At 41.5% G+C, this 20,813-nt stretch overlaps 1 protein-coding gene across 5 annotated transcripts in view; it reads right to left on the bottom strand.

Moving 5' to 3' along the window:
* MDM1 (Mdm1 nuclear protein) overlaps positions 1 to 20,813 on the bottom strand; it is a 66,552-nt gene that overhangs the window by 25,469 nt on the left and 20,270 nt on the right. For 4 of the 5 annotated variants that reach the window (XM_044280461.1, XM_044280457.1, XM_044280459.1 and 1 more), the window contains exons 3-10: positions 18,433 to 18,824; positions 17,506 to 17,640; positions 12,370 to 12,549; positions 11,849 to 11,985; positions 9,670 to 9,769; positions 8,303 to 8,341; positions 4,395 to 4,570; positions 1,303 to 1,581 (exon numbers count right to left, since the gene is read on the bottom strand). In XM_044280461.1, coding sequence (XP_044136396.1) covers positions 1,303 to 1,581; positions 4,395 to 4,570; positions 8,303 to 8,341; positions 9,670 to 9,769; positions 11,849 to 11,985; positions 12,370 to 12,549; positions 17,506 to 17,640; positions 18,433 to 18,824 — 1,438 coding nt within the window. The remainder of the gene's footprint in view (positions 1 to 1,302; positions 1,582 to 4,394; positions 4,571 to 8,302; positions 8,342 to 9,669; positions 9,770 to 11,848; positions 11,986 to 12,369; positions 12,550 to 17,505; positions 17,641 to 18,432; positions 18,825 to 20,813) is intronic. The other variant, XM_044280460.1, reaches the window with a different exon arrangement.

Below are 20,813 nucleotides of genomic sequence, written 5' to 3'. Positions count from 1 at the left end.
TATAAAAAGTCTCTGCAGCATTTGAGCCTAAATACAAAAGAAGGGTATCATTTTATTCAGCATGATCAACCCTACCAGGCAATACATTTAGTTTATTAGGGTCCATCATGCTGACAGATGCTCTTGAAGGGCTAATCCATGGATGGTATATCTTTACAATAGACCATCAATATTAAATTGCTGAAGGTCTTTGCACAACCGTTGAGAAGGGGCCCATGGCACTCAGACAAGTGCTGCAGCCTCTTTAATTATTTTCACCAGGTTTTCCACTGGTTCATGCTGCACACACCAGACTTTTTGTAGTAGCAGGTGTGCTTCATATTGTACCTTAGGGTATGATGATCACATGGCAGATAAGCTCTGGATTTTCTGCTGCGGATTTAGGTTTAAAAGATCCACAGTGTATTACAGTAGTAGCAAAATGGATGAGATTTTACCTAGTCTCATCCACAAACTGTGTAAAAAATCTACAGCGGAAAATTGACATGTATTGTGGATTTTAAATCCATAACACTTTAAGTCATGCCGCAGATTTCCACTATGGATTTCACCCTTTGCAATGCATTCAGTGAAATCCATGGTAAATCTCAAATGCAGATTACCCTGTGGATTCTCAGTATAGAATACCACGGCACTCTGAAGTAGCTTGAGAGACAAGTATAGTGTTTTATTGATATTTCCATCTGCACGACCACATTCTCCTGCACAGCTTATTAGGGTGTGATCAAAGGTCTGAAAGGACCAAAATGTCTTCTATACCAGTGTTTCCCAACCAGTGCGCCTCCAGCTGTTGCAAAACTACAACTCCCAGCATGCCTGCACAACCAAAGATTGTCCAGGCATGCTGGGAGTTATAGTTTTGCAACAGCTGGAGGCACACTGGTTGGGAAACACTGTTCTATACTAAGATATCCAGGAGTGCTACCCTAACAATGAGCAAGTACAGTATAAAGTACACCCAGAGGGCCGACCACATAGACTATTCGACTATGCCGTAGATTTATCGCAGATTTTGCAGAGGAATTTCTGCACAAAATCCACCCTGTGTGGATGTATCCTATGGGTACGCCATCAATTTTTAAAATCAGGATAACCCTTCACTTCATTCCTATGTACAGTCATATATTTAATAGACCTCTTCCAATGGTCTCACTGAACGTAATCACTAAAAATGGTGCCTGGACTGAATATCACAGGACTTTCTGACAGTAATTTACTAAATCTGCCACCTGTCAAGATGATACAACAAATAAGAAAACATTTCAAATAGAAGCTGGAAACATAAGTATTCAAAAAACCTACTTCTGCATACTTCTTTTTCCATTGTTGTGTTCTAAGTGCTGTTCTGTTGTGTTTTCTTCTTCTGTGCGTTTTCTCTCTTCCAATTCATCGGTTTCATCCTCAAATTGCAAAGGTTCTTTATTTTCTGTTGGTGCTGCATCATCACATTCATCCCAAACTAATTTCCTTCTAACTGGTAGTGTGGAAGCATCCGAAGCCCCTAGGTGCCCTGTATTAGATGGCATTTTCACTTTTGCTGGCGATTGTTGGAACTTTTCTTTCTTCGAAGGTGTTTGCAATCTACACAACCAGTGCACAAAACCAAGTAAGGATATAGGTACAGTATGAGTGTATGATGATAATGATTATATGTTTATTTCATCCTAAAGAAGTTGCTAGGGTCTTTTTTTGGCACCGGGAGTATCTTTACTGAACTTCCGGTCCCAGACTGTCAATTTCCTGAACAAATGGGTTCAAGTGTGCCACTGCAGCCAATGAATGGTGTCAGCAGTACATCATTGATAAGTCATACATGGGGACACATCACTGCCAAGGCCAGTCATTGGTTGCAATTGCAGGTGATCCTGTTAGAAGCCCAGTGAAGACTGAGCGCATTGATCAGATGAGTATGGATTTCTCCACAGGTCCTGGCTGGAGGGACAAATTAAAAAAATAACTGGGTAACCTCTTTAAGGGTTTCCCACAATCGATAGTTACTGTCTATCCATAGGACAGGCAATAAAAGTCTGATTTCTAGAGGCCCCAACTGATCGCTAGTATGGGGGTCCCTAGTGCTCTGTTCCTCCTCATTGCAATCTGCGGCAATGGTCGATCGTGTGCCCTGTCGCTCCATTTAATGTCTAAGGGGCTGACAGAAACAACTGAGCTCTGTGCAAAGTTCCTGTGCACATACAATCACGGAAGATTACATATAACATACATGTAACAAAAGTTGAATCAGGCAGAAAAAAAGTTACTTTTAGCTTGTTTTAATCTATCAATCATATTGTATAGTACACATTCAAACAAAACATACCATATATTGTGTGAATTGTTTGCAGGATTAGGAGATCCAGGATAAATTCTGAAGCTACACCACATATAAGTCTCTAAGGGCTCATGCACACGAATGTGTGCCGGCCGGACCCGTGCTACGCACCGCAAATTGCAGTCTGCAATGCACGGCACCGACCGTAGGGCTGCCGCATGCGGATCGCGGAGCCATTCACTTCAATGGGTCCGCAATCAGGAAGGTCGGTGCAGAATGGAGGAACAGGGTTTCTCTCCGTGCCTCCGCACTACAAAAAAGTAGTGCATGCGCTACTTTTTAGCGGTGCGGACTGTCAGATGCACTTGAATGGGGTCCGCGATCCACATGCGGTGGCCCTACGGTTGGTGGCCATGCATTGCGGACCGCAATTTGTGGTCTGCAGCACGAGCCCGGCCACCACACGTTTGTGTGCATGAGCCCTAATACTGAGGCCAGATATCAGCATTTAAATGATGCACATAAAGGCATTGTAGAAGCAGCTGTACACAGGGCATTTCCTTCCCGTTTTTATGCTGCACATAATAAATAAGACTACCCAGCTTTATACAACTATCATTATAATGAGAAAAAACGATGATAATTTTTGGTTAAAGTGGGTGTCTGGTATTTTATCTGCAATACACTAAGATTCACCACACTTTAACTGTCTAATAGAGAGCCAGCTGTCACAAAGTTCCTCAAGCCCACAGGTAGAAATTAGGGATGAGCGAATCGACTTCGAATGAAACAGCAAAAGTCAAGTCGCATAAAACTTGGTTCTAATACTGTACAGGAGCTCCGTACAGTATTATAATGTATTGGCTCCGATGACCCGAAGTTATTGCTTTGTGAAGTCGGGCGAGACTTCGCGCAATAACTTCATAAATTAATTTATGTTCTAAAAAAACATTTCCCGAACTCAGGTTCGGTTCCATGTGGTACCTTGGAACCGAACCTGAGTTTGGAAAATGTTTTTTTTACAGTATAAATCAATTTCTGAAGTTATTGCGCAAAGTCTCGCCCGACTTCGCAAAGCAATAACTTTGGCTCATCGGAGCCAATACATTATAATACTGTACGGGGCTCCTGCTCTGTACAGTATTAGAACGAAGTTTTATGCGAATCGACTTCGGATGTTTCATCCAAAGTCAATTCGCTCATCCCTAGTAGAAATCATTGGGGAAAATTAATCAAGAAAATGAAGGTTTTAAAGGGGTTGTCTCACTTCAGCTTGCTGGCTTGATTCATTTTTCCATCACATTATACACTGCTCGTATCCATGGGTTATGGCCACTACTGCAGCAGGGATACGAGGTGGCCGGGACAGGAGCTGCTGTGCATGGATGCTTATGCATGCTCCCATGGTCCTGGCCACCAGAGAGACTAGCCTTTTTTCTTCTAGTGTGCAGGCATGACCACTGCTGCTGGATTGCAGGGGGGTCGTAACCCCTGGATACAAGCAGTGTATAATGTGATGAAAAAAGGAATGAAGCCAGCAAAGGAAGCAATATGGACAATCACAATACATTAGTAAGTGTCGCATTAGTCTACTTTCACACTCGCCTTTTGGCTTTCCGCCTGTGAGATCCGTTCAGGGCTCTCACAAGCAGTCCAAAACGGATCAGTTTTGCCCTAATGCATTCTGAAAGGATAAGGATCCGCTCAGAATGCATCAGTTTGCAGTGTTTTGCTGTCCGCTTGACGAAACTGAGTCAAACAGATCCGTCCTGACACACAATGTAAGTCAATGGGGACTGATCCGTTTTCACTAAGACAATCTGGCACAATAGAGAACGGATCCGTCCCCAATTGACTTTCAATGGTGCTCAAGACGGATCAGTTTTGGCTATGTTAAAGATAATACAAATGGATCCGTTCTGAACGGATGCAGACGGTTGTATTATCTGAACAGATGCGTTTGTGCAGATCCATGACGGATCCGCACCAAACGCGAGTGTGAAAGTAGCCTTAACTATGTCTATATGATAAATGCCATTTCCTGAAGTGAGACAGCCCTTTAAATCTTGACTGTTCTTCTTTTATTATAGGTGTAATGTAATGAGGAGATAATATAAAAACATACCCGGCCAGATCTAGAGCTCTGATATTCCTGCTCAGATCTTCTTCACTGCCGGAGTCTGTAGACATATCCCAAAGTTTGTTGCTATTAGAGATTATCTGATTGAAGTGTTCACGGGAGAAGTGAGTTCCCTGGGCACGATGTCTATAGTACTCTGCTTTATCTCGTAATTCTTTTACCTAATACATTGAAAATAGTCTGGATAATATTCTCTCATTGCACATAAATAGCTTTAATAATATCTAGAATTATTAAAAGGGCATTCCCATCTGCAACATTTATGGCATTGGCATAGCGTTAAGCATTTCCATCAATGTCAGATAGCTACAAGTCCCAACTCAGGGACCCGCTCCTGTCTCCAGAACAGGGCCCCCAAAGTAAAGGCGAGCACAGTAAGCATGCCAGATTGCTTTACATTCACCAGTGTGAAAGTTCCAAAAATAGTTGAGCAAGCGTGACCAGCTGTTTTTGGAAATCCCATAGCAATGAATGTAGAACAAGCCTCACAAGGATGGCCACCTCTAAATTCACCGCTATGGGACTGCTGGAAATAGCGGAGCCAGAACTTGGCTATTTTCAGAAGTCCCATAGTGGTGAACCGTTGGGGTCCTGTTCTGGTGATAAGAGCGTTTCCCAGAGGTTGGACCACACATATCTGACATTGATGCAGACTTTGAATTAAGAATTAGTCTTTTAGTTGAAAAACACACAATGTATGTAGAGTTAAAGGGGTTATCCCATAAATCAGTTTCATACCAATAATTCTGAAAGGCTAATAAAAGTAATCTGCAGTGTGCATTAAAATAACTTTTCCATCATTTTTGTTTTCATGCATCCACCTTGGTGCTGCTGCTAATCTGTGCTGCTGGAGACAAGCAGCTGACAATAGGTCCCACAGTAGGTCCCACTATGGGGCCCACAGATACAAGCCTGACTATAAGTAGGCTGCTCTAAGGCCCACTGGAATACTTCTGAATATACAGTTACGCATGCTACCCACTGGAAATACCATTTACCTGTCAGTTTCCCACCGTCCAAAACCCTGTCTACCTGCAGTGGTTAATAGCTGCATGAATTTGAAGGTAACAACTCCGTTAACCCGCAAATTTGTGCACACTCTTTTAATAAATGAGAAGAAAAAACATGTGCAACAATGCATAGGAAATAAAATAAATGCTTCTGGACGGAATACCTCATTAACTCTGTACAGAGATTTGTGAAAAATATAACTCCAAACCCTTTAATGAAATATTATAAAACTAATGCACACAATGCTGAACCTATTCTCATTGACAGCCAATTTTTCTATTAAAGGGGATCCCTTGGAATTAAGAAAATGAAAATACTTAAATATTACTTTATTATAAAGATATTCCCAAATATCTTTCATTAGTTATAATGTCTGGTTTTGTCTGGGGAGCAATCGTTAGGAGAAATAAAATGGCCGCCGTCCTATCAGTACACATAAAACCTGTCCTAATCACACATGAGGACAAGTTACTTCACAGCAGCGAGCAAAAGAGTTGCCTCATCCTCCTCTCTGCTCTGATTGTCATACAGATGATAAGATCTTCAGCTAAATCTCTACACGAACGGAGTTCATGAAGTACAAAGAGGACAGACTGTGGTAATGGAGATTGCATACAAGTGCTGCTGCTCATTATCTACACCCTCATCATCCTCTCTGTGGGAATGGGGTTCATGAGAAGACATGAAGTACAGAGAGGACGGACAGGACAGGTAATGTGGAGCTGTGGTATTGGAGTGTCACAAGTTGTAGGGATAAGTGCAGCCCTGAGCTCCGCCCACACCGCTATCACTACCTACTTGCACGATCCTTCCTAACTGACGGTGCACAACTGGATGGCAGTCCCTAGCTTAAAGTACGTTCAGGGGCTTAGAGGGAGGGAACAAAGTGGAGAAAACAAGAGACAAAGAGAAAATCATAAACTTCCAGGCTGGGTAGAAACCAAACAAGCAATAACACACCGTAGACAAAAACAGGACAAAATGGAAGCCAAGGTCAAGTACAAGGAGGTCACGTCAGTACACAGGAATAATGCAGAATCGAGGTCAAAATACAAACTGAGGTCCGAAGCCAGGAGATCACGTCAGTACAAAGGGATAAGACAGAATCGAAGTCAAATACAAACTGAGATCAGAAGCCAAGAGATCACATTAGAACAAAGTGATAAAACGAGATCAGGAGTCAAACACAAGCCGAGGTCGAGTTCCACAAACATACATGCAGGAAATACGCTGGTGAGTACTAAGACCAATCACAGGCAACTTGTGGCAAGCAAGTTGCCTGTTAAATAGGCCAGACTGAATGGTCACGTGACATGGCCAGCGTCACATGACCCTGCTTCAGCCCCAGCCACTACTCTGAGCGCCGACTCATCACAATCTGCACTCATTCCTGCCCCTGCTCGGTGCCTAGGGGATGGAGGACGCTAGCCGCGCTGAGGAAGTGCAAGCTGCCATGTCCTCCCTTGTTGCCAGGGAGACGAGGACTCTGGCCATGTCCGACGCCGGCTCCTCCTCCCTCTCTGTCAGCGGGGTGGCGGCGGTGCTACAAGGAGCAAGCGCACCGCCGACTCCCTGTTACATGGAGACTGCATACAAGTGCTGCTGCTCATTACCCACATCCCCACCCTCCTCTCTGTACTTTATGTCGCCTCATAAATCCCATTCCTACAGACTTTCAGCTAAAGATCAGCTGTCTTCAGGATCAGAGAGGAGGATGAGGCAGCTCTTTAGCTCAGTGTTGTGAAGTAAGTTGTCCTCCTGTGTGATTAGGACAGGTTTTGTGTGTACTAATAGGATGGCGGCCATTTTATTTCTCCTAATGATTGCTCCTTTGACAAAACGAGCCATTATTACTAATGAAAGGTATTTGGGAATATATTTATAATAAAGTAATATTTAAGCATTTTCCTTTTCTTAATTCCCAGAGAACCCCTTTAAAAATGCATCCAATATTTTGAGGATTTTTTCTGAATGCATTCTGCCAGTCACAACAGATATTACTTTTTTCTTTATATCATTTTTTCTCCAAAATTTATTGAACTTTATTTTCTTTTGTCCCACTAGATGACTTTCACTAATGGAACATTAATAATTTTAAATAATAATGTATTGGAATGTCATTGCATTCTAATACAGTATTGTCTGTTTAATCCAAGGCCTAATATGAATGTACTAATGGCAGCCCTGGCAGTCTTCTATAGGCCCCAGCCTGTCATAGCAAGCCTTTGGCATTGTGGATTGCATTGCAGGGGGGTAGTTGATAAGTTTGAAGAGGACACCCATCCATTCAACACTATGGGCCCTCGGAAAATTGCCAAGCATGAGTTTTGCTTTTTTAAAAGTCAGATAGCAGTAAATGGAGAAAGGCACTCATGTGCAATATGCTCACTATTCACGGGACCCCATTCTTGGGGTACATGGTACTGTGAAGATAGTATCTGCAATGGTAAGATACTGCAGCAGTGCACAAGTATTAATTGCTTTTTTGGGAACAAAAATGATTTAAAAAGGACACGAGAAAGCATAGTATCCTATACTTTGCCTATACTTTTTACATATCTGCAACAGCCACTGAAAACTGCTGTAAGTATAATTATTAGGCTACTGGCAGTACACAAAATAAAATAAAAAATGGGGAGGTGCTTGACACCAGGATTTTCTTATGGCAGACTTTGAATATGTCATGCACATCCGCTCATGCCTTAAACTAGGCATAACACATCATATACTGTTTCCTTGGAGTGATTCTTTAATTATAAAAGGTATCTTTAATCCTTTACTATAACAGTTATATCACTGTTCCTTATTCTATACATGGAGAGCACATGGAGAGCAGAACAATAGCATTGTTTGAAGAACAAATAGAGCGCTTAGGAACCAACCTCAGCAACCCACATGGAGCCTACACTGAGAGAGGAACCCTAAAGGAAGGAACAGAGAACAGTTCAATATACAGCACTGTAACAGAACAAGGAGAAATCAGCTAAACAGTTCATTGCTGCCACCTAGTGGTGAAATGTGATAACAGTGCCTAACACAAACAGTCATTGTTATTTAATTTTGTCATCGAATGTGTCACTGTTTTATTATTTAAAACTTAATATGAGATCTTTTGCTTTCTTGAATCTGTCTTTATTCGAACAATAAACATCAAAATAATCATTTATCTTTCTAAATCTGATTTTCAGTACATAAAATCTACTTTTGACATTGTCAGTCAACTGTAACATGTAAATGGTTGTAATTAGACTTGTTACTACTTTACTGTACAGCATGAAACAGCTCCAGAATCTGATTTTGATGCCTGTAATTCCAGCTAAAAAATTCATTATACACTGCTCGTTTCCATGGTTACGACCACCCTGTAATCCATCAGCATGCCTGCGCTTGCATAGAAATAAAATTAAAAAAACACCAGCCTATGTGCACTCCTGTGGTTCCGGTCACCAGAGAGGCCGACATTTTTTACTATAGTGTGCAAGCAGAAGCATCACTGATTGCAGGGTGGTTGTAACCATGGAAACGGGCAATGTATAATTTGATTGAAAAATGAATCCAGCCAGCAAAGGAAGCAATATGGACAATCACAATACATTAGTAAGTGCCTTGTACTAACTTTCTCTACATAATAAATGCCACTTGCTGAATTCTCGTCAAACTGAAAAGAGTGTAACTATAATTGATGTTTATGAGCTGTCAGAAAACCAAAGATAAGGGACAGATTCAGTATAGAACAGAGGACAATAGTCTGCAGATGCACTGAAAGTGAAATCCGTAGAGAAAAAAACTGTTGACACTTTTTTTTTTTTTTTTTTCAAAGACCAACTGAAATTTTTTATTTTTTTTTATCTTCAGGATAGGTCCTCAATATCAGGCCGGTGCGGGACCGACTTCCGACACCAGCACCATCAGCTCAAGTACGATCGGCATGCGGGAATTAGTACAGATCTATACATTGTGTAGTAAATGGGAAATGTACTGCAAGCTCAGTCCCACACAGTGATTCACAGCAACCCATGAACTAAAACCTTTTCATTTACATCGTATATAAAAAAGAAATAGTCTGTATTCATAAAAAACGCAATAGCAGGAGTTTCTACGACCAACTGGTGCCAAACCCTTTCTTTAAAGTGCCTGTTCTTATGGCTGTGCAGCAAATAGTTTGTATGAAGTTTGTAAATATTAACCATTCAGAATTCATCAAAGTCAGCTAAGATTACTAATCTCAGCTCTTATATAAATCACTTACCTGATTGTGAATTTGGTTCTTTATCTTCACCCATGCACCATCCTTATATTTATATTCGGATGGTGATAAAAAGTTTGAAGAATACTCCGTCTTTGCATTCCTGGGATGCAAAAAAATCATTACCAGTCATGTTTTAAACATCAGGCTGTTTTATATATATTATGATCATGGTATTTCTCTTGTTATGAACACAAAAATATAAAAAACAAATTATTTATGGGCAAAAGCAACAAAAAAGTAACACCTTCTTAGCCATGTTGCTGTCTATAAAGCTTTTCCTCTTCATTAGTCTAATGGTTCATTCAGACAGCCATATGCTGTCCGCAAAAATCTGAATCTCTGCAATGATGTCTGCCAAAAAACGGATTGCATTACACGTTTTTGTGGAACCATTGACTTCATTAGGGCCACGTCCTGATTTTCACTGACAAGCCCAGGACGTGTTTTATTTGTTTTGCGGAGCCACAGAACGGAAGAAAATGGCCCCATAGAAGTAGATAGGTATGTATCTAATCCGCCAAAAAACGGATCAGCATTTTTGCGGACAGCAAACGGCCATCTGAATGACCCCTAATACTTGTGACCATGCTATGTTTTTCATAAATGTATACAGAGTAGGGTTGTTGCGATACCAAAATTTTGATTATATTTCAATACGATAAAAATGTATTGTGACACTAGATACCACGCGAAAAAACTAAAACACCCAAAAAGCTTAATGCATTCCGCATTTTAAAAAAATGGCGAATTGCGCAGTTTTTTTTTCTGTTCCGGTGTTCACCACATAGGAGATTTTTTAAATATTTTAAAAGTTTGGACTTTTCGGACGTGGCAATATGTGATATGTTTGTTTGTTTATTTACTGTTTATATATTTTATATGAAAAATTGGGAAAGGGGGTGATTTATACTTAATAATTTGGTGTGGTTTTTTTCCACCTTTTTTTTTTTTACTTTTTATTTAATAACTATTAGCCCTTTTAGGGGCTAGAACCTGGGATCTTTTCATCCCTTGTCCTATTAGGGTGAATAAGACCTCACACTGTCCCTGCTGCCTTGTGAATAGTACACAGCAGCAGGGAGGTTACCATGGCAGCCAGGGCTTCAATAGCATCCTGGCCTGGCTGCCATGGTAACTGATCAGAGCACTGCACCACCAATGATAATTAACCTTTAATACAGGAGGCGGGTGTCAGCAGCAGAATCACATGGCCGACACCCTGCCTCTGACAGGGAACTGCGATCAGCGGCAGTTAACCCTTGAGGTGTTAACTGCCGCTGATCGTAGCTCCCTGTCAGAGGCAGGGTGTCGGCCATGTGATTCTGCTGCCGGCACCAGTATTTGTATGAAACGTTAACTTTCATTGGTGGCGCAGTGCGCCTGCCTCTCCTCCGCCCCTCTCTCTTTTTATTGGATGCAGCGGCACAGGGGGAGGGAGAGAGTGAATCCTTCTCCCCTGTGCTGCTGTGGGAACATGGAGCACGCTAAAAGCAGCGCACTCCATGTTCTCTGATACTAGGCTGCGCAGTAGGGCTCCCTAGTATAGATAAATGTAAAATCCCAGTATCGTATAGATACCGGGACAAAAATATCAATTGGGTATTAATATTTCGATACCTGCAACAACCCTAATAGAGAGGCCTCAAAAGATTGGCCTGTCACCTCTACTGCATGTTTTCGTAGATAAACAGATTTCTGATAATATCAATTCTCGAGCGCCGTTTCCTAAAACTCTGCACGGTGCCGGTTCTCTGTTATTCCTCTTAGAAATGAATGAAAAAACTGACAAATGGGTGCTACCAGTTGCAGGTGTGTCCCTATAAGGTGTGGGACACACACACTTGACAAGGAGAATGGTAACACCCAGCTGTCAATTTAGTAGAAATAACAGAGGAACAGCAATACAAGGAGCTGTAAGACAATATGCTCCAGAATTGGGGAATACACATATTTACCAAATCCTTAGGACAGGAGAGGTGACAGATCCTCTTTGAAGGAGTTTTCTGTCAAAGACTTCTGTTTTATAAGATCCTGTCCACAAGGGTTGTGGGTCCCATTTTCAGTGGAGTTAATGGCTACTTTACATTAAAGCGAATGTGACATGTGGAAGCAGCGGGGCATGGATCAAATACTCTGGAGGTAGAAAGCATCATCACTTTAACATGAGAATGACACATACCTATAATACTTGGGAGTTCTGAGTTGTTGAAGAACTTGTTCTTTAAGAATCTTTCTATTAACTTCTTCTCGCTCTTTTTCATATGCATCCATGTTAGCATGGCCATTTTCAACTTTCCTAACGTCTTTCTTTTTTTCCTAGACCAAATGATTCGTTTTGTTAGGTTTGATGGTAAACACGGCATAGATAATGTTATAAGTTCTGCAGCCTCGTCATAACACACTAAGCACAGCCCCATACATTGCATAGTGGTTGTGCTTGGTATTGCAGCTCAATGCCAGTCACTTGAATGGGAATGAGCTGTGGAAAGGCCATGCGACTTAAGGACATTGATGTCACAGTCCAAGGAAGAGGCATGCCGTGACCCCTTTCCACAGTTGATCGGCGGGGAAGTCAAGCGTCAGACCCTACCCATGTAACATTGATGACCTATCCCGAGGACAGGTCATCAAAATTCAAGTCCTAAAGTACCCCTTTAAGTTCCTTCAAATTTGCATTAAGGTGCTTATTTCCTTTCTTACCTTCCTCTTAGGAGAATGAGATTCTTGTTCACATTGTAAAATATGTTTTTCCTCCCAGTTTTTTCTTAACTTTGGTCCCTTTGCTGGTGGTGACCCCTGAAACTGACTTTTATACTCTGTGTCTGTCCGGACTTTAATTTCCTTAAATGGTGGGACTGATTGATTCTTATTATGTATGACCTGGTAAAGGAAATAAAATAATCCATTATGAATAAGAAAACTGTTTTAAAGGATTTACATATTGATGACCTAACCTCAAGATAGGTCATCAATATGAGATTGGTGGGGGTCCAACTCTGGGCACCACCATCGATCAGCTGTATGAGGAGACCACGGCACTCTGTGAGCACTGAGGCCTCTTCCTAGGCCAATGACAGCATATTCATCGGCTGCATGTTCTAGGCGCAGCTCAGTCCCATTCAAGTGAATAGGGCTGAGCTGCAAATACCAAGCACAACCGCTATACAATGTACAGCACTGTGCTTGGTAAGCTGTGGCACTCACGGGAGTGGTGCGGCCTCCTCAAACAGCTGATCGACCTGGGTTCCAGGAGTCAGATCCTCACCTGTCCCGGGGAACCCCTTTAACAACCACAAATGTATGTCTTTCAGTCTTCTGGAATTTCTGTGTCATCATTATGCCAGTTAATACACTGCATTAACAAACAGTTTAAAGACCATTGTATGTACTACACCCTATAACATAATTACTTAAAAACAGCACTGATACACTGTGACAGCATTGGAAAAATGCAGTGAATTAGGTAAATGGTAGGGTGAGTGCTCTAGATGGCCATTGAACCTACCAAAAAGCACAAAAGACAATCTTGGTATACCGTATCCAACAATTCTGAGTGATGTGTATTAAGGTATATAAATATATATATATATATATATATATATATATATATATATGTGTGTGTGTGTGTGTGTGTGTGTATATCTTAACCCCTTATGTACCAGGCCCATTTCCCATTTTTGGTTTGCATTTCCATTTTTTCTTCCCCGCGTTCCATTAGCCATAACTTTTTAAATGTTCTGTTCATATAGCCATATGAGGGCTTATTTTTTTCTGGGATAAGTTCTATTTTTTTTAAGAGCACCATTTAATTTACCATTTCTGTTACTGCAAGAGGGAAAAAAATAAATCTTTGTGGGGTTAAATTGAAAAAAAAAAACAAAAAAAAAAATTCCGCCAAGGTTTTTGGGGTTTCGACGGCGTTCATTGTGTGCTGAAAATGACATGACATTCTTATTCTGCGTCTCAATATGAATACAGAGATACCAAAAGTGTATAGTTGTTTTTTTTTGTTTAACTACGTTGAAAAAACCTTCTAAAAATCTAAATTTTCTTTGCATTGACATTTTCTGACAGCCATAACTTTTTTATATTTAGATCCACAGAGCTGTATGAGAGCTTGTTTTTTGTGAGACAAACCGTTTTTATTGGTACCATTTTTGTGGTACGTACAACTTTTTGATCACTGTTATTCCATTTTTGGGGGTGGGAAAGGTGACAAAAAATTGTGTGTTTTTCATTACGGCATTCACTGCACAGGAATTTAAAAAAAATATTTCAATAGTTCAAACGTTTTTGGATGCGGCGATACCAGATATGTTTATTTTTTTATTGCTAATATATTTTTATATGTAAAATAGGGAAAGGGGGTGGTTTAAACTTTTAACATTTTACTGTTTTAATTATTTTTTTTTTTTTACTTCTTTAAATTTTTTATTTAATAACTATTAGCCCCCTTAGGGGGCTAGAACCTGGGATGTTTTAATCTCTTGTCCTATTCACCCTAATAGTGATCTATTAAGCCTCCTTCACATGTCAGTGTTCCATGGACGTGTGCTATACGTGTTCTCCACGCACAGCTCACGTCCCCATTCATTTTAGGCCTCTTTCACACGACAGTATGTCCATTTCAGTGTTTTGCGGTCCGTTTTTCACGGATCCGTTGTTCCGTTTTTTGCTTCCGTTGTGGTTCCGTTTCCGTTCCGTTGTTCCGTTCCGTTTTTCCGTATGGCAAATACAGTATACAGTAATTTCATATAAAAAATTGGGCTGGGCATAACATTTTCAATAGATGGTTCCGCAAAAAACGGAACGGATACGGAAGACATACGGATGCATTTCCGTATGCATTCCGTTTTTTTGCGGACCCATAGACTTTAATGGAGCCACGGAACGTGATTTGCGACCAAATATAGGACATGTATCTTTCAACGGAACGGAAAAACGGAAATGGAATACATTCCGTTTTTTTTTGCGGAACCCGCAAAACGAGGCTTTAGGGTGAATAGGCTTTTTACATGCTCCCTGCTGAGCTGTGCTTTGTGCACACAACAGCAGTGAGCTCACCAGGGCAGGCCTGGAAGGCTTCCCAAGCTTCCATGGTAACAAATCAGAGCCCCGTGATTTAATTGCAGGGCCTCCGGTCGGAAGGCAGAGGGAGCTTCATCCCTCTGCCTTGCCTCACCGGTGCCGCGGTACCTGAGGGGTTAAATGATAGGGTTCGGTGGAATCACTGTACTGGTATGTCACAGTGGTTGAAGGGGTTTTCCACTGAAGTCCATGGGAGCAGCGCTGTAGTCATGAGCTAACTCCACTAGCTGATCAGCAGGGGTGTGGGGTGTTAGACCTCTGCCAACCACTGAGTGATGGCCTATCCTGAAGATAGGCCATCACTTAATAAAGGTTGTAGAACACCTTTAACCGCTTTACGTCCGCCCATAGGATATAAACGTCCTTTCAGAAACAGCAGCTGCACGCTAATCGTGCAGCTGCTGATCGGGTTGCCCGCTGTCAGTGACAGCAGGGCAACCCAGAGAGAAGGCAGGGACAGTGCCCAGGTGTCCCTGCCTTCCGGATCGCTGCAGACACAGCGCTCATCGAGCTGTGCGCTTCCTGTTCCGGCCCGGCGGTCATGTGACCGCCGGGACCGGAGCTGCAGGAGCTGTGTGAGGTCTCTCACAGACCTCGATCAGCCCTGCTCTGAGGCTGTACAGCGCAGAATCACGCTGTACAGCCTCTCTGGGGGGTGCATTTCTTCTGTAACTGGGGCTACTATGTCAGCCCCAGTTACAGGAGAAATCACTAGTGGAAAAAAAAAAAGAAAAAGTGAAGCAAATGTCCCCCAGAGGTCTTGTATGACCTTATGGGGGACGAAAAGTGTAAAAAAAATAAAAAAAAAATAAAAAAAAATAAAGGGTTGAAAAAAAAAAAAAAAAAAAAGTTTCACATGTAAAAATAAAAAGGTCCCCAAGTAAGGAATAAAAAATAAAATTAAAAATAGAAAAAATAAAATAAAATAGACATATTTGGTATTGCCACGTCCGTAAAAACCAGCTCTATAAAAATATCACATGAGCTAACCCCTCGGGTGAACACTGTAAAAAAAAAAAAAAACTGTGTCAAAACAAGCAATTTTTGTCACCTTGCATCACAAAATATGCAACACCAAGTGATCAAAAATGCGTATGTCCCACAAAATGGTACCAATAAAACCGTCACCTCATCCCGCAAAAAATGAGCCCCTACATAAGAAAATCTTTCAAAAAATAAAAAAACTATAGCTCTTAGAACATGGAGACACTAAAACATCATTTTTTGGTTTCAAAAATGCTATTATTGTGTTAATGTGAAACAAATAAAAAAAAGTATACATATTAGGTATTGCCGCGTCCGTAAAAACCAGCTCTATAAAAATATCACATGAGCTAACCCCTCAGATGAACACCGTAAAAAAAAAAAAAAAAAAAAAAACTGTGTCAAAACAAGCAATTTTTGTCACCTTGCATCACAAAAGCTGCAACACCAAGTGATCAAAAACGCGTATGTCCCACAAAATGGTACCAATAAGACAGTCACCTCATCCCGCAAAAAATGAGCCCCTACATAAGAAAATCTCTCAAAAAATAAAAAAACTATAGCTATCAGAACATGGACACATTAAAACATAATTTTTTTGTTTCAAAAATGCTATTATTGTGTAAAACTTTAATAAATGAGAAAAAGTATACATATTAGGTATCGCCACGTCCGTAACAATCTGCTCTATAAAAATGTCACTTGACTGAACCCCTCAGGTGAACGCTGTAAAAATAAATAAATAGAAACTGTGCTAAAACAACCAATTTTTTGGTCACCTTGCCCCATAAAGTGTTATAATGAATGATCAAAAAATCATATGTACCCAAAAATAGTACTAATAAAACTGGCACCTTATCCCCTAATTTCCAAAATGGGGTCACTTCTTGGGAGTTTCTACTGTAAGGGTGCATCAGGGGGCTTCAAATGGGACATGGCATCTAAAAACCATGTGGAGTTCCTTTTCTTCTGCTCCCTGCCGTGTGCCCATACAGCAGTTTATGACCACATGTGGGGTGTTTCTGTAAACCGCAGAATCTGGGTAATAAATATTCAGTTTTGTTTGGCTGTTAACCATCGATGTGTTAAAGAAAAAATTGGATTAAAATGGAAAATCTGCCCAAAAAGTGAAATTTAAAAATTTGATCTCCATTTTCCTTTAATTCTTGTGGAACGCATAAAGGGTTAACAAAGTTTGTAAAATCAGTTTTGAGTAACTTGAGGGGTGTAGTTTCTACAATGGGGTCATTTATGGGGGTATCCACTATGTAGGCCCCACAAAGTGACTTCAGACCTGAACTGGTCCTTATAAAGTGGGTTTTGGCAATTTTCTTAAAAATTTGAAGAATTTCTTCTAAACTTCTAAGCCTTCTAACGTCCTAAAAAAATAAAATGACATTTCCAAAATGATGCCAACATAAAGTAGACATATGGGGAATGTTAAGTAATAAATATTTTATGAGGTATCACTTTCTGTTTTAAAAGCAGAGAAATTGAAATTTAGAAAATTGCGAATTTTTCAAATTTTTGGGTAAATTTGGGATGTTTTCATAAATAAAGGTGAAATATTTTGACTCAAATTTATGACTATCATGAAGTACAATGTGTCACGAGAAAACAATCTCTGAATGACTTGGATAAATAAAGGCGTTCCAAAGTTATTACCACATGAAGTGAGATATGTCAGTTTTGCAAAATTAGGCCTGGTCAGGAAGGGGGCAAATGGCCCAGATGGGAAGTGGTTAAACAAATACAGAGACATACCTGTTCAGCAGCCAGCAATGGTGAGTTTTCTGTGGGACTCTTTCTTTCAAACTGCCTTCTGTACTCAGATATCTTCAGCGGATGGTGTGAAGGGGCTACATTCATACCTGCCTTCTTCTGTAAGACCCTGTGAAACTGTACATATGACATAACTTAATCAGTCTTTGTGCTCCCCATTTCTCATAGTATCTATAAGTAACTTCTGTAATCCAAAACATTCTATATGGTCGTGTCCATATAAATCTTAATACAAAACTTTAATACCGCATCACAGATAAGGCGACATCATCAGTATCAAAATAAGTGTCCCAAGAGCATTTTAGCGCCTGAGGGTCTGAAAGACATGGAGAATTTTCTTCCCAATACACTCATTGTGAAACAACCTTTGAAGAACAAATTGGGGAATATTTACTATGGCAAATGAGCCTGAATTATGGCTCACATGCCTTACACCACATTTAGTTTTAGGATATAAGATGATTTTTCTGCCACAATCCAATTCTCCTCAGTGTTTACCTATATGCCATATTCCGCCTAGCAGTGAGCCCGGTGATGTCACCGGCACTGATGTGCAGGCTTCAGTGCTGCCCTAGCATGTAAAATGGCTAGGGCAGCACTAAAGCCCGCCCATAATAGCCGGTGACATCACTGGGAACACTGCTAGGCGAAAGCCTCCGCCTAGCAGTGAAATAATATAAACAAAAAAGCCCTTGCCCTGCGCAGTCCAGCGCAGGGCAAGAGGGAGCATCGGAGCATGAAATATGTCCGGGTTCAGCTCTGAACCAGGACAACCACTTTAGTGGGTGGGGTGCCAGGAGTAGGACCCCCGCCAAACTGATATCGATGACCTATCCTCAGAATAAGTACCAATATCCTCACACTGCACAACCCTTTCAATGTGAAGACATGCTTATTTTCTCTACTCACCCCATTTTTGTCTTTTGGTTGAGTTGCATCACCAGGCGCTTGGGGTCTTTTGCTTTTCTGCATTTCTTTATTGTTAGGTGCACTACCATTTGCAGCCTGTGTCATGGGCACTGCTTCATTTTCGTCACTGGGCTGAATTCTAGGAACTGCAGAGCTGTGATTGTCAGGCACCTTTCTAGGTACTGACTGTGATCTGGATTTTTTTTGCAATCTCGGAGCCTCTGGGGTGCGTATTTTCTCTTCAGCCGTGGAATGCTTGTTAACATCTTGACATAACGTTGCACTTTCTGCAGCTAAACCATCATTTACTTTCCAATTAAATGTTTTTCCAATCTGGGGATTATAATATGGAACTCTTCGTTTTGAAGGAAAGTTGGGCTCTCTAGTAATACCTTAGAAGGAAACAAGTATAATAATAAAGTAGACAAGTTATCACCAAAGCACACAAATTGGTTATCAAACATCTGCCATGTTTAGGACTCAACAGTCATTTCATCTAAATAGCAATGATGAATATCACCCTGGGGGCAGCCCATAGGCTGATGAAAAGGTTCCCCAAAGCTGTGTGCAGTGGTATTCGTCCATCCTTCTCTTGGCATATTTGCCGTGCTGTGACCGGATCTCCGCCGGTCGCCATTATAGTGAATGGGGCCGGACGGATTTCCGGCAGTGCACGGTTGCACATGGTAGTTACGGATCCAGCAGGCTGTTCCCCTATGCTTAATTGATTAAAAATAAACTATTAACACTTCTATTTTTGAACGCATTCTTACTGTGCAGCATATTTCCACACTACTGTATATTCCTCAGAATAATTTTAGTGTTGCTGAATTCGGTAAGCACTGGCCAATATACAATAACATTTGGGGCCACTAAACACTAGCATGTCATTTAGCTTTCTCAACATGCCCATGTCAAATTGGATTCATCTTGGGTAATTTATAAGTTCTTTTTCTACCCTTAAAGCTGCATCTACATAATACCATTCCAGATGTGGTTTAGTGGCCCCAAAACCTAGTGACAGGTTCTCTTAAAAGGGTTCTCCGAGAATTAAGAACATTAAAATACTTAAATATTACTTTATTATAAATATACTCCCAAATGCCTTTCATTAGTTAAAATGGCTTGTTTTGTCTAGGAAGCAATTGGGGGAAATAAAATGTTCACACCAAACCTGTCCTAATCACACAGCAGGAGGTAAAGAGCTGCCTCCTCCTCCTCTCCGCTCGTTAAGGATTATGATCCTGAATACAGGTGAATGGAGATGATGAGGAGACATGAGAGGGGGTGAGGTGTGGCTAATGAACAGCAGCACTTGTATGCAGTCTCCACTACCACAGTCTGTCCTGTCCATCCTCTCTGTACTTCATGTCTCCTCATGAACTCCATTCCTACAGAGAGGATACTGGGGGTGTAGATAATTAGCAGCAGCACTTGTATGCAGTCTCCATTACCACATCCACACATTACCACAGTCTGTCTTCTCGGTCCTCTCTGTACTTCATGTCTCCTTATGAACTCCATTCCTACAGAGAGGATACTTGGGGTGTAGATAATTAGCAGCAGCACTTGTATGCAGTCTCCATTATCACAAACACCACATTACCACAGTCTGTCCTGTCCGTCCTCTGTACTTTATGTCTCTGCATGAATTCCCTTCCCACAGAGATTCATCTGAAGATCTTATCATCTGTATTCATTATCATCATCCCTGACAAGTAGGGCAGAGAGGACGCTGAGGATGCTTTTTACCTCAGTGTTCTTGTGTTATTAGGACAGGTTTTGTGTGTACTAATAGGACGACCGCCATTTTATTTCTTTTAACCCCTTCACGTCTGCAATCTGTATATATACGTGATAGCTGCACATACCCCGTGCAGCTACCACGTATATAAACGTTCTGGCAGCTCTTTAATCCAAGCGCTGCAAAGCGCTTGGATTAAAGCTTCTGCCCCTGCCCTGTATGCTGTCACGGACAGCATACAGTGCAGTAATGCCGGCAAGGGACCAATCAGAGTGGCCCCTTGCCGGCAATCGATCCGATTGGTTAGTCTGTGCAGACTAACCAATCGGATCGCGGCAGTGTTAAATGCCGGTTTCAGGCTCTGATCTGCGCTCTGCAGATCAGAGTCTGAAAGCAGATAGTGTACCTCATGCTCCCCGATTTGTGCCCCTCCAAGCACTTAGTGCAGATCTGTGCCCCCTCATCTGTGCCCCTCATCTGTGCCCCGCTGATCTGTGCCCATGCACTTATGCGGTCCCCCGCCTCCCCGCCCCCTGCATTAATTTTCAAGCCGCCCCTCCTGCCCGCCTCCCTCGATATTATGGGCAGCCTCCCGGAACCCCCCTCTTTCCTGCGCTGCCCCCCCCCCCGATCCCCC

The sequence above is a fragment of the Bufo gargarizans genome, chromosome 2, assembly GCF_014858855.1.
Source record: "Bufo gargarizans isolate SCDJY-AF-19 chromosome 2, ASM1485885v1, whole genome shotgun sequence".
Lineage (NCBI taxonomy): Eukaryota > Metazoa > Chordata > Amphibia > Anura > Bufonidae > Bufo > Bufo gargarizans.
The sequence above is the reverse complement of the archived record's forward strand: the minus strand, read 5'-3'. Positions and strand labels throughout refer to the sequence as shown.